The sequence below is a fragment of the Mus pahari genome, chromosome 1 (genome assembly GCF_900095145.1).
Source record: "Mus pahari chromosome 1, PAHARI_EIJ_v1.1, whole genome shotgun sequence".
Lineage (NCBI taxonomy): Eukaryota > Metazoa > Chordata > Mammalia > Rodentia > Muridae > Mus > Mus pahari.
The window spans coordinates 38,191,070-38,205,624 of record NC_034590.1 but is presented as its reverse complement, the minus strand read 5'-3'; the positions used below and the strand labels follow the sequence as shown (position 1 = coordinate 38,205,624).

Below are 14,555 nucleotides of genomic sequence, written 5' to 3'. Positions count from 1 at the left end.
TGTGGTCCAAGGGCCAACACACAATTCTAGAGTATTCTGAATGTTCCTCCATTTTAACACATGTGTCATGACTGAACAAACTGCCTCTCAGTGTGTTATGTCCCACCACACTGAACAGGAAGGAGTCTGTCCTGTCAAGGGGTTTATAGTCTCCAGGAGTTATGGTTCCAACTTAGCTGTGAGTCCAGTAGACAGACCTGACATGAACGATGGATTGGGAATGGGGAGGCGGAGCTATGAATTCTGCCCTAAGGATCAGCAGATAAGAAACAAGGGCTCCACTCCACCGGGCTGGCCACCTGACCTTACCAGTCTCTGAGCCAACAATCCTTTTCTGTGACTATTCTAGACTTGTTCTTCCGCTCTCTCGGTGGAGTTTTAAAGCTAAGCTAAAACCATTGGAGAGTCCAGCCCTCCTTTGAATATTTTTTTTCTTTAGCCAGTGACATAAAAATAAAAGTGTAGGCCAGCTAGAAGGTGGCTCAGTGGGTGTAAGGAGTTCGCCTCCAAGCCTGAAAACTCGAGTTTCATCCTCAAGACCCACATGGCAGAGGGAGAGAACCAATCCCTTCGCATTGTCCTCTGGCCTCCCTGGGTGCTGTGGTGTGCCTGGGCATACAGATATGCACAAACACACACGAAGTAAATAACATATAGTGAAAAGTATGGTGGAGTGGGGGAAGGTGATACCTTTGTGGCCAGTAGCTTCTAGAATATTCAAGGCAGATAATGCGTCTGGATTACAGGCTCCGCTCCCAGATCAGAAGGGCTTTCTCTATAAGACTCTTTGCCCATGTCCCAACATAAATGCACAACCATTTATATATATATATATATATATATATATATATATATATATATATATAAACTTTTAATCTTACTGTTACTAATGTGTGTCTGTCGTCTGTACAAAGGTGTGTATGTGATGCAGTGTGTATAAAATGTTTGTGTGATGTATGTATGGAGATCTGAAGATAACTTCGGGGGATCAGTCAAAGGAGCCATTTGACTCCTGGCTGAGAACTGTAAAAAGGAGGAAAGCTTGTGTCCTGATATGACCAGAATACTTCCTGCTGAGAGGCCTAGCCGCCATTGTCTCTTTCCACCTTAACTTGGGTTCTGGGAGTCAAACTCAGGTCCCCAGACTTGCAGGGCAAACCTCATTTCCCCCCTGAGCATCTCCCCAGCCTCCCACCTAACCATCACCTTGGAAATCAGCTTTCTAAGCCTTCCCTTGCTACCTCCGGGGCGGCGGGGGGGTAGGGGGTGGGGGGTGGGGGGGTGTGCTGCCTGTGTGCTTCCTCTCCTTCGGGCCTGTGTCTGAAAGGCTTGGAGACAAACACCAGGACATTTTCCATCTGTGTCGGGCCAGTTCGTGAGACCTGATGGCTGGGCTGCTTGGCACTCAGCGCCAGCTGCCTTTGATCTTTCAGTTCAGCCCTCTGGGACAGGGTTATGCAATGGCTGGCTGCGCTCCCTCGGAGCCTGGTTTGTGGTAATTTTGCCCAGACTAACACAAACAAGCCATGAGAGCCATCGACTTGCTGAACCTGTTTCTGTCAAGTGCGTAGATACCACTGTCATTTAATGATGTTTGTCTGCTCTCCTTGGCACACTGTAAACACTTAAGTACTCTGGGTGCCCGTGCACCGAAAATAATCAAACGTGTCAGTCCAAATCCCCAGTGTATGCCAAGACCAGGTGGAAAGCTTCCGTGTTTGCCCCATCTTGCCGCATGCTCGCCTGTCGTCCCGTCTTCAGACTTTGACCACTTCTCTCGGGGCACGAGTTGATAAGATTTGAGTTGTGAAGAACCGTGTGGCGGTGGGCCCTAGGAAGAGCGTTAAGAACTGGCAGTACCGATTGCTTTCCCCTGTCCTTTGGGTCTAGTGAGGTTAGTGGTACACACCACCCTCCTGGTGTGGCTGGTTTTCTTCTACCAGAATGATCACGGTGAAGGAAGCCTCTGCATCAGCTCCTGCCTCCAACTCCTGCCCTGCTTGAGTTCCTGCCCTGACTTCCTTATGTGAACAGGGATGTGAAAGTGGCGGCCAAATAAACCCTTTCTCCCAGGTTGCTTCGGTCCTGGTGTTTCGTCACAGCAATCGAAACCCTTACTAGGATGCATGCCATGATACAACATTCGGAAAGTGGTTCAGTAAAGAGTGAAGAATTTTGGTTTTATTTTCGAATGTTTTCGTGTGTGTGTGTGTGTGTGTGTGTGTGTGTGTGTATAGGGGTGCATATGATGAACACAGGTGCCCTCAGAGCCAGAAGCGTAGGATCCCCTCAAAGCTAGAGTTACAGGCAACTGTGAGCCCACCCAACAGGAGTGGGGACTAGGGGCCACACTCAGCAAGTGCTTAACCAGAGAGCCACCTCCCCAGCCAGCCCCAAGAGGGTGTGGTTTTGTGTATGGAAAGGTGCTGGGAGACATTGCTGCTTTGACAGCAGGTAACTCTAGTTCTGTGGGGTCCATTGGGTCCTAGTTCAACTCTTGGCAAACTTTAGATTTTTCTGGACTTAAATATTTAGAGAAAGTGGGAAACGTCAGTTATTAGAAAGGGAAAAGGCCGCCAGGGAACTTATCTAACACAATTGCCAGAGGCTAGGATTCCTCTCTCTGGATCTTAGTTGTGCATCCTTCTTCATCTACACAAATGAAGAAGGAGATAAACCTTTCCAGGATTTGGCTAAGGGAGCTAAAAACAATGTGCACAGCACCACCTTGTGGCCAGATAGGATCACCTCTCAGCCGCTGCCAATTGCAAAGGCCAGCTTAACCAAGATCGCTTTCTCACCTCTCCTGTGGTTCTTACATGTTCCCATTTGTGAAACACTAATTTTTTGTCTATATTTCTGACCCTGTAATTTTCTGTTATGAATTTTTAGTTGCTTTGGATGTACAAGCCAAAAATAAAAACAAAAACAGATTTCTTCCTCCCAGAAACCCAGTTGAGTCTCAGATTCTTTGATAACCCTGAAGACAGAGGAAAGCCTTGGTCTTATATATTTAACCAGGACCCATTTGCTGCCTGACAATACAGATCACTGGGATTTCTGACTTCCTCTTGTGATTAAAAAAAATAAGGAACATGTTCTGGGTGGGCAAGAAGGTTGGGCTGTTGTTTGCATGTGGCAGAGACTCGGGGCACAGAGGAGTTGATAAGTCTCAGAACAGAACCAAGGGAAGGTTTTACTGTGTCTTCAATGGAGGTTACTGTTCATGAAAATTGGAGCCATCACTGGAAGTAAGAATTCCGGTATATCTCTGTAGGGGCCATAATACTTAGTTTTCTCAGGTTGACCTGAACTGAAAGCAGGGCCAAAAATTAGGGAAGCTGTCTGTTACTAATATAGTCCTGGGCTGACTGTTACAGAGGAAATTGGTGAGCTCATTAGGTTGTTACGGAGATAACAATGTTTATCTTGCTTCCTGGACTATTTGCTAAGGGGCATGGTTTCCTTTCTGTGTGAGCTGTGGGCCAGAGTTCTGGATTTCCAACTGATGGTGTCCAAAGTGTGGCCTGGCACAGCGTCAGGTGGCTGCAGACAGTGGCTCCTCAGATCACACAAAGTGACTCAAGAACAGAGATCTCAGAGCCACATTTAGGACTCAGCCTTCTCCCTGCCTGAGAAGAGGCCATCCAAGCCTCAGGGGGACGGGGCCCTCCTTTGGACCCAAAAGCCACTGCTGCTTCGAAGAACTCCAGTGTGCAGCTCCCAAGGAGCTGGGCCCACTGATATCCTCTGGAGGTGACGGGGAGCCATGAGCAGACAATTTGTACGGAGCACACTCGCTACCTCCTTGTGCCAGCTACCATGGTGGAAGCTGGGGAGGCAAGGTAGACATGGTCCCAACTTCTCAGGACAGGGTTCCAGCTGGAGTGGATACACAGCCTCACTTGAACCTTTTACTCCAGACCCACCTTGGGCCTAGACTCACCAAACTTAGGTGCTGTTCCTTGCTCTCCAACCCCAGGCACTTCGTGTGAAATGGTCCCATCTGAGGTTGCCCTGGGTGGACCTGGACTGGCTCTTAGACATCTCCTGCCAGATCACAGAGCTTGACCTGTCTGCCAACAGCCTGCCTTCGCTCCCCTCCATCATCCCTTGGGGACTCATCAATCTAAAGAAGCTGAACCTCTCGAACAACCAGCTGGGGGAGCTGCCCTGCGTGCAGTCATCCGATGAAATCATCTGCTCCAGGTGGGCCCAGGAGTGTGGTCAAGGCCCTCTGTGCCCACCCGTCAGAGTCACCTTCCCGTCAGAGGGTCTTTGGTTAAATTTTATGTTTTGGAAAACTAGCTATTAGTGGTAGTAAAAGGACTGTTCACTCACAAAAGCAGGGCCATCAAGATCTCTGACCCCTTAGGAGCCAGAGAAGTCTGAACAGATGGTCTAGGCTAAGATCATGCATAGCCGCACAGAGCTATTTATTCAAAATACCCGACTGGTCCTGCTCAGAATTAGAGGGCAGTGCCTAGAGGCTTCCTGGGCTGGTAATAGGGTTTACCCCACCAGAAATGGCTGGGCGGCCCTGAGGAAAAGGTCAATACGGGAATGTGGTGGCACATGAACATTGGTCGCTGCCTGTCTTTCCCAGAGCCTAGAGCCCCGAGCCCTGAGGTGGCCCGGGAAGGGAAGGACATCTATCAGTTACTTTTCTCATTGTTGTGTGACTAAATACCCTGATGACTTAAGGAAGGAAGGGTTTATTCTGACTCACAGTGTGAAGGAGCAATTTAAAGTGGTGGGAAAGGCATGGCTGAAGGCTCAGGAGGTAGTAGCTGGTCGTGCTACATCTGTAGTTGGGAAGCTGAGAGAGATGGCTGCTTCAGCAGAGAGAGATGTACTCAGCCTAGGACACCCCCCCCCCCAACCCATGGGATGGTGTCACGCATGTTAAGTGCCTTCCTGTCTCAACTCACCTGATCTGAATGGTCCCTCACAGACATGCCCAGAAGGGTTTGACCATCAGGATGGACCATCAGAGGTCTGTACTTAGATTTTAGGATCGGTAGCCACCAGGCTTCATTGCAGAAAGGACTTGAGCTGATTGCCACAGCTAAGGCTGAGGCTGGCAAAATTACCCAGTGGGTAGAGGTGCTTGCTGTCAAGTCTGGTGGCCTGGAGCCTACATACTGGCAAGGAAAAACTGACTCCTGAAAGTTATGCTCTGACCTCCAAGGGTGCGCCAGGGCACACTGGTGTAAGTTTAAAAAAACAAAACAAAACAAAAAACAAAACTGGGCATTTAAATGTTGTAAGAGGCAAGGATGTTGGTAAGAGCTTGAGGTTAGTCCTTGAATCTCATAACAGAGTTTTACAAACTGAAAAATGTAAAGAGCATGGGCCATCTATGTAGGCTCCTTAGCCTGGGTCAAATGAACAGATTTGCAAGCCCTAAAAGGTTGCATTCCTAATCAGGGGCCTCTGGGCAGTCCCAGGGCACTGCTTGTTTTTGTACAGGCAAAGATTTTAATTCCAGGATGTTCAGAAGACCATCCGGAAGAACCCACCAAAGTCAGATTCCATTGTGGTAACGGTTAACCAAATGAGTAAAAAGACCTCAAATGATCCCGCTCATTCTTTAAACTGTGCAGAGAGAACACACACATCCTGTCTAGTGAGAGATCTGTAAGTACTGCTGTCACTCTTCTGGTTCCTGAATCCCTTCTCTCTGGCCCCAGGTTACTTGAAATTGATATCTCCAGCAACAAACTGTCTCACCTCCCTCCTGGATTCTTGCACCTCTCAAAACTTCAAAAGCTGACTGCTTCCAAAAACTACCTGGAGCGGCTGTTTGAAGAAGAAAATGGTATGCGTCTCCATGGATGACCCGGTGTCGTTTAGCCACTTTCTTACTGGTTGGGACTGGAATACATTTGACCATGCACACTCTTTTCACCCGACAGCCACTAACTGGATCGGCCTGAGGAAGCTGCAGGAACTCGATCTAGCTGACAATAGGCTGACAGATCTCCCTGTCCAGTTTATGCACTCCTTCAAGTCTCTCGCCTCTCTGAATGTCTCCAGGAACAACCTGAAGAGCTTCCCAGATCCCTGGTCCTGCCCTTTGGTTTGTATCCTGAAAGCCACAGCCGAGTTTGTAGGCTGTAGGCTGCTCTCTACATCCTCATGTTGTCTCCTGTTCCTCTACATTGTAGCTGAGTAGAGAGGCCCACAGTTTCAGTCAGGCTGTCTGCAACAGTAACACCTGTAAGCCAGTTCAAGGGACACACAGTAGCTGCTACAACATTTTGTAAAGCAGGGGATGATGGCACAAGGGATGGGAAGGTCACTCACTTTGGTAAAGTACCTGCCACACAAGCATGAGTTTGACCCCCAAGAATCCACACACAGTAAGAGCTGAGTATGGGTCTGGAGAGATGACTGAGTGGGTAAAGCAGTTGCCATGCACACATAAGGACCTGTGGTTGGGTTCCCAGCCCCCATTTAAATGCTATGCAGATATGGTGGCTAAATGCAAGCCCACCGCCCTAAGGAAGACTCCTAGGGCGAGCCAGCTAGCTCGACCAACCATGTTTCTGAGCTCTGAGTTCAATTGAGAGATCTGGTCTTAGTAAATGAAGTAGACAGAGGAAGAGGCCTAACATCAACCCCTGGCCTCCACATGTACACGTGAGCATACATACATACATACATACATACATGTCACAAACTTTTTTAAAAAACAAACCCACAGGCATGGCAACACTTGCCTGTAATCCCAGCACTGAGTGAGGGTAGGAGCATCCCTAGCTGGCTGGCCAGCCAGTCTAGACAATTGATGAACTCCAGCTTCCCTGAGAAACCCTGTCCAACAACAACAACAACAAAAGATGGTGGAGAGCTATTGAAAAGACACCCAACATTAACCTTTGTTTTCCACATGTGTGCACATGCATACATTTGCACGCATATGCACACATGCACGCATATGCATGCACACATGCAAACCCAGATATACGCATGTATACCAACAAAATGCCAAAAGGGGTGCGGCTCTCTAGTGCATTGAGACGTGAGAAGAAGCAGGAGCCTGTATTCATGCTCTGCAGACTAAATGAGGCTTTTGTTTCTTGGGAATCTGGCTGGTTGAAACGAATGAATGACATAAGGAATATTTGTGCTTTGTTTCTGTTGGTTTCAAACCAAAGACTAAGCATTTCTAGTTTGGCCGCATACTTGGAGAAAGCAGTTGACTCCCGAGAGCGTGGCTCTGAATTGGCCCGTTATTTCCCAGGACAATGGGCCGGATGGTGATCAAGGGACGCCTTTGAGGCGCTTTTGTCTCCCCTAGGAAACTCTGTCCCTGCTCCTGCGGGACAGGACAACACAGCAGACAGAGAGAATCCGAAGCCTTCATCCTCGCTCCGCACTGTGGTCACAGAACCCTGTCCCAGCAGCCTCTCTGCTGACATCAGATTTACAAACAGACTTCTAGGCAGCTCTACACTCAGAAATCTACTTACAATACTCCCCCTCTCCTCAAACTCCTAGAAATGTTGTAAAGCCTCCAAAAATGCCCTGGAATCGCTGCCAGACAAAATGGCTGTCTTTTGGAAAAACCACCTTCGGGATGCAGATTTCTCTGAGAACTCTCTGAAAGAGGTGCCCCTGGGATTGTTCCAGCTTGACGTGAGTCCAATGGCGCTTCATTTCTCACTGTCCGCAGTGGTAAGAAAAAGCACCCTGGGCCATGGGGAAACTATGTGCTTATTCCCAGTCTGTGAGACACGTAAGGAGAAAAGGTGACGGGTAAGTTCAGCTATCAAAGCCGTGTGGTCTTAAGCCAAGTTAGAGGAAGGAGAATCGTCACCAGCAAACAGCTGTGCCAGGGAAAGGCTTGTCTGCCTGCCTTAGTCAGCTTTTCATTCCATTTCATTCATAACTAACGCCCAGAGACAACCAACTTCAGTGCGAAAACGCCTTGTCTTGGCTCAAGGTTTGAGAAGTATCAGTCCATATACTACTCACCCACCATGTTGGTTTTAGTGCTTTTGGGTCTGTGGTGAAGCAGTGCACCATGGGAGAACAAAGCTGTTCACTTCACAGCCAAGACCTGAACTAACAGAGAAACAGAAGAGGTGTGGCCCCAATATCTTCCTCATGGGCACACCAGCAGAACACCTCTCTCAGGCCCCAGCTCTAAAAGGTTCTACCACCTCCCAGTAACTCTGAGAGCCACCTTTACTGTTCCTTTAACATGTGGACCTTTTAGAGAACTTCCTCATAAAAAATAACGACCCTCAGAACTTCAATCATGGTGGCACTTTTGTTCTGCTTTTGGCTGTAGTGAAGAATTAACCTAGAGTCTCACATAGAGCACAAAAGTGCCCAACCACTGAGCTCCAGCCCCAATCAAAACTCTGCTGCTTGCCAGAGATGGACTCCATCTGGCCTCCAGAGATCCCACGGAGTGCTACCACTCTAAGGAGAGACTTTTTGTCCCGAGGACTGGACCACTGCCTCCTGGGGGTCTTCAGGCAGGCTGTGAACCCTGTGAGGCCCAGAACAAGGGACTGCTAACTGTTCACCAAAAGCATTAGGGTGCTTCCTGTAGGGCCTGATGGTGACTCACCGACCACATCGCCTGGGAAATGAGACCATGTTTAAACACCCAGGGGCAGCCCCTAATCATCGCAGATAAGCTGCTCAGGTCATCCAGAGGCCAAAAGACAGCAATCATCCCTTCAACATGCTTATCTCAGAAAAGAGGGGCTACCATGTCATAGACCCACTAAGCAAGCATGGGACAAAGGAAGAGGCCCACTTGTATTCATGGCTAGGCGAAATTAAAGCGCTGTTGAATGAGAACCCTTGCCACTGGTGCCCACAGTGGCTAACTGGCCACGCCTTCTTACCATTTTATCACTTCCCTATTCTGAGACCATCCCTCACACCAGCGCCTCGCAGTATAGCTTGGCCAGCAAAGAGGGATGGAGACTCCTTGAATCTCAACACTATGTTCTTTTCCCCTGGTCTCTTTCTCCACATTGGGAACTGAGCGGGTCTTCACATCCCAGCCCAGGCCCTGGGCTAATCACTCGGGGAAGCTTTTACAGAAATGCAGAGGGTGGCAACCATTCTGCCATGGTGACTCATGGCATCAGCCCTTCAGTAAGGGAAACCAAAGCATGCAAGGGGCTTAATGCAGTACAGCTGTGTGGTGGGTCTCTTGGACCACATAGATTGTAGGTGGATCTGTGATAATGTTACCAAGAAAAGCAAAGGTGTGTCTCTACTGCTCTCAATAAGGAAAGACATCTTCCAAGGAAGTATGGCCCCCACCCCACTGTAGGCCTACATACAGCAAAGCATGTGGATGAATCGTGTATGTGGAGATCCCAAGGGGTTCATACTGTACAACTAAAGTCACTCAGTGGGCCTGCATACAGCAAGGCACACAGGGATGAATCCCCTATGTGCGGACCCCAGGGAGCCCATCCTCGTCTTCTGAGGACATGTGGCTAAGGCAAATCACCCATTGTCTTGTTGTCTCTCCAGGGACTGCCCAAGGAGGAAGTGCCCAGTGGTGCTCTGTGTACTCCAGGCAGACACCACTAACCACGACTCTTAAGAATCTTTGGTCTCAGGCCTTTACAGTCCTTCTAGTCTACAGTTCTCATTGGCCTTGAGGAAAAGTCTAAATGAATTGTTCATCTCTGCCTGAAAGGATCTGGGGAGTTTCCTAAGTAGAAGTAGGCTGGGATTGTTTGACTGTACGTTGACCGGGAGCCTGCCGACCATCATGACTTTTCCCTTCCCATGTGTAACATCATCTTCCCTTGCTCCTCTTCTCTATGTAACATCATCTTTCCCCCTCTCTCCTCCCTCTTTCAGGCCCTCATGTTCTTGAGGTTACAGGGAAACCAGCTGTTGTCACTGCCACCTCAAGAGAAGTGGACCTGCACCCAACTCAAGACCCTGGACCTCTCTAGAAACCAACTTGGCAAGTAAGAAGGGGCCTCTACACCTCTGGTGTATATAGAAGCACAGATGGGGTCCCCGTGCCCCCAGTTGTGTGTTTGACTGCACTTGAGCAAGAGATGCTGAGCCAGGCTGCTGTATCCCACTTAGGGTGGAGTGAAACACTCCTGTAAAACAGTTGCTCACCAATGTGGAGTCTGCAGGTCTGAGAGCAGGGCGTCAGCAAATCTGGTGCCTCCTGAGACCTCTCTTCTTGACTTGTTTATGATCAAGGCAGTTGTGGGGCTCACCTTGAATTCCAGAGCTCAGGAGGCAGAGGCAGGTGGGTCTCTGAGTTCAAGGCCAGCCTGATCTACAGATGGAGTTCTAGGACAGCCAGGGCTACACAAACAAGAAAGGGGCCATCCGTATATGTCTCCAAGATCTTTCTCTTTTCTATTGTTGCTGCTGCTGTTTTTTTGGTTTTTTGGTTTTTTTTATGGACACCATCTATACTAGACTAGGGAGCATCCTTAAGAGCTCATACCAACATAACCACTTCCTTAAAGACCCTAGTTTATGAATGGCCCTTATTCAGAAATGCTTGGAATCAGAAGGCTGTCAAATTTTAGATGTCTCTGGGATTTTTGAAGTATTTGGATGTATCCCAAACATTCCGAGATGGGACCCAAAGCTAAATACAGACTGGTGTGTGTGTGTGTGTGTGTGTGTGTGTGTGTGTGTGTGTGTGTGTGTGTCACAGGCTCCCACCCACACAACATTTTTAACACGCCTGAGTTTTAACTATGACATGGCTCTGAGGTCAGGTCTGGAATGTTCTCCTTTGAACACCACACCAGCACTCACAGGGTTAGTCTTTGGGAGGCATCTGGATTCTAAACTTTCGGATTAAGGGTAGTACTGTGTGACTTCTGGGGAGAAATGACCCAACATGTTTCTCCCGTTCGGGACACTTGATGACGGACGGAGCATAGATACAATCCCAAGTCTGACTTGAAATGACGACTGTGCTAGGGTTACTTTCAGGACTCAGGGTGGGTCCGAGGCACCCCAAGCAGAGATGCCAACTCACAAAAGCTGCATCCTGCCTACCTTATAGGCAGCTCCACCAAAGAGTCAACTTGTGCTCAGCAACGATGGCTCCTTGTATGGCCTGCAGGGATTGAGGGTTTATGAATGATAGGATTTTCCTAAGCTTCCCAAGATGTAGGAGTTCCTCTTTTCCCTCCAGGAAGAGGGAACAGGTACACAGCAGAGTATTCCAATACGTATCCCCAGTTCCAAAATCCTGAGCGAAGGATTCCAGGCGACATCATGCAATCCATGAGCGGGATCTTCCATCATCATGATAGAAGAACGGGTTGAAAATGAGCCCTGGAGAGCCCAGCCCCTTGGGGTCACTGGCTGATGGTTGCTCTGTAATCGCTAAGTAGAACACACATCCAAAGGCTGACTCTCTGGCAGCAGTGTACCAGCCACCAGAACACGGACTACAGCAGTACTTGCACCTGCTTGAAGCTAGAAAGCCTGAGAATGACTGTGACCACTAGATTATCCTTCCTAATGGCTTCTTCCAGAAGGCCCCTGAGTTCCCTCATACAAACTGCAGGAAGGCCCAAGCACATGCCTTCTCTGTGGTTCTCTGTGATGTAGTCAGAGCTAATATACTCCATGTCTTTGTCATGCTTGGCCTCAAATTTCTGAGTGTTCTCTTTCCCCTCCACAGAAATGAAGATGGGCTTAAAACAAAGAGGATTTCCCTTTTTACCACCAGAGGGCGCCAGCGTTCTGGAACTGAGACAGGTGTGTGCTGGGCTGGGGAGACCATGAGATCGATCCTCCTGTCTTATATCCTAGTCATATATATGTTGGGCTTTCCCTCTCCTTTCCCGGTTGAAATGTCAGAAATGTTCATGGTCAGCTGAACAGTCTGTCAGTGTAAATGGTGACTGTTAACCTAGTGTGTGCGTGTGTGTGTGTGTCTGTCTGTCTGTCTATCTATGTGTATCTGTGGGTATCTGTGTGTGTCTGTGTGTCTGTGTGACTCTGTGTGTGTGTGTCTGTGTCTGTGTGTGTTTGTGTGTCTGTGTGCCTGTGGCCCTAACTCCCCATCTGGAGCCCAGAAATGCTAGTAGCTAACTGCCTAAACTGTATACACGGGAGTCACAGTCCTCACATAAAGCAGGAAATGTCATCTATGTTGCGCATGAGGAAACCAAGTGCAAATCTCAGATCAGAGGCCGTTGGCATTTGCATCACCTCCAACTGGCAGTCATTTGTGTTAACATAGAAAATCCCCTCTGCTAAGAAATGTACAGTTAGTTCCCAGATGCAGTCATTCTGCTGTGCTATAGAACACGAGAGGTTTTCTTCCAGGCTATCTGGGGGCACCCCTGCACCCACTCTCCACCCCTCTTCACCACGGCACCCACTATCCACCCCCTCTGCCCCCATTGCCCCTGCATTCTCCCAGGCTCTGCTAACCTCTACTCTAGCCTCTACTTCTGTCAGATCAACTTTTGATCAAATCTGAAACTCTAAAGCCAACTACACCTTCAGAATGTCCACTGGGACAAGAGCATAAAACAAGAGCGAATGTGTAGGTCGTTTTAAACAGACTGTAACTCTCTTCTCTGCCTTGAAGGTGTGAATGTGAGCAGAACAGGTTCTGAGAGGTGAGGCTGAGAAATGCCGCAGAGGCCAAGATGAGCTTGCAAGAGGTGAATGCTATAGGCTGTACCCATGCTGCACTCTGTGGGCTGCTGTGTGGTGTGTGTGTGTGTGTGTGTGTGTGTGTACACATGTGTTTACATGCATGTGTATATATGTATAAACACAGTGCACTTTGTGATCAGTCATGTGTTTTCCTGTAGGTTTAATATGAACAAGAAATACTGGTGGAAAAAAATTCGAAAATAGATATGAGTAAGGACAGTCTACCCTACTGTATCAGTGAAATCAACATCTGTGAGATCAAATAACTGCTGACAGAAAAGTCACATCAGTACCGCACCTGCACACTTTTTCTCTATTCCCTAAACAGCACAGTATAACAGCTGTTCCCACAACATCCACAGGGTCAGACAACACAAGTTATCTAGTAACGATTGGAAGGCTAAGCAGGACGTGTGTGGATTCTTGCATGGATTTTGGTGGCTGTTGTAGACGGGGCGTTCTGGAGCCAGTTGCTCAGAGCTCCTGAGAGATAACTATGTACAAATTTAATATATGGCAAAGTAATTACAAGGCCAAACATATGGCATTGTAGTTTAGTACAGAAGACTTGTTTTAGCAAATAGTGTTGGTGTGTTGGTGTGATCAGCTATGAGGGATCACAGTGCTAGTGACCCTGCCCCATGCAGGTGAGAGCAATGCCCACGTGGACAGCAGGCTTGCATTTAAAAAAAACAAAAACAAAACCAAAACACTTTAGAGGACATGGGTGTGGTCTGGGGCTGGGAAACCCCTTTTAAAGCTGGCTAGGAAATACTTTTCATTTAATTTTATTTGTATACATGGTCTCACACCTTAGCCTAGGCTAGCCTAGAAACTCACTCTGGAGCCTCAGCAGCCATTGTCCTGCCTCAGCCTCCCGTGCGCTGAGATTAGAGGTGACCCCGCCCTCAAAAATCATTGTTTTAAAGCCCTAAATATTTTGCTTTGCAAAAAACTAGCAAACTTTATTATACAAAAGACACTACAGGCAAAGGCTTAAAGCAGACATTCTGAGAATCACTTCCCATGGAAATCGCTGTGACACAGATTGGCACATAAGTCCCCAATATGCAAAGAGAGCTTCTAATTTATTCGTGTGTGTGTGTGTGTGTGTGTGTGTGTGTGAACATGACAACCCCATAAGAAAAAAATGGCGACAAAAAAATAAAGTTTGGAAAAATAGATCCAGGAGACAGATGCAAATATATACTGTCATGCTAATAGGAAAGTGCAGTTTATGAATTTTCATAATAGGGCCTTTTTGGTTTTTGTTTGTTTTTTTTTTTTTTTCTGGATGCAAGTATAGGACCCAAGGCCCGAGGCACGCTAGGCAAGTAGCCCACTAAGCCATGCTTCAGCGCAGCTGGTCCCTTTATAGATGAAGGCCCCTCAGCCTTGGGAAGTTGAGTGCAGATGTAGGGAATCTCACTTGGGAACAAAGAGAAGCAAACACCGTCTTCTCCCTGGTGCCAAGCAGGGCAGTGGACAGGCGTATGGGCTGGGAACAGTCTCAATCACTTGAGTCATTTGCTGGTGGCCAACTTTGTGTGCCCTGCCTTCCACTCAAATGTGTGGGATCCTTCCCAGGACCAAGGCGATAGCACAGGAAGGTAGGCACATCGCTTAGCAGGGTCAGCGACAGCCTGGGGAAACCCCTGCATAGGATGATCAGTCTGCATAGTGAGACACCCATCAGAGTGAGCTGCCAGCCAGTCAAGGAGGGTACAATGTGAAAGGCTCCCTGGCAGAGGGAATCATGGCAGTGGCAGATGACAAAGGCCTCCTGAGTTCTCAGTTGCATCTGGAATATTGAGGGCCACCCCTGAGTAAAATGAGGGCACAGATGGGCTTGCCAGCCCTCTCCCACAGAAGCGTCCTTCTCCCAGGGCGGCTGACCCAGGATA

General features: G+C 48.3%; 1 protein-coding gene across 2 annotated transcripts in view; it reads left to right on the top strand.

Annotated features, from left to right (window-relative positions):
- Lrrk1 (leucine rich repeat kinase 1) overlaps nt 1-14,555 on the top strand; it is a 131,913-nt gene that overhangs the window by 78,120 nt on the left and 39,238 nt on the right. For both annotated transcript variants that reach the window (XM_021205384.1, XM_029540805.1), the window contains exons 7-12: nt 3,983-4,209; nt 5,694-5,821; nt 5,919-6,082; nt 7,507-7,644; nt 9,850-9,962; nt 11,663-11,739. In XM_021205384.1, coding sequence (XP_021061043.1) covers nt 3,983-4,209; nt 5,694-5,821; nt 5,919-6,082; nt 7,507-7,644; nt 9,850-9,962; nt 11,663-11,739 — 847 coding nt within the window. The remainder of the gene's footprint in view (nt 1-3,982; nt 4,210-5,693; nt 5,822-5,918; nt 6,083-7,506; nt 7,645-9,849; nt 9,963-11,662; nt 11,740-14,555) is intronic.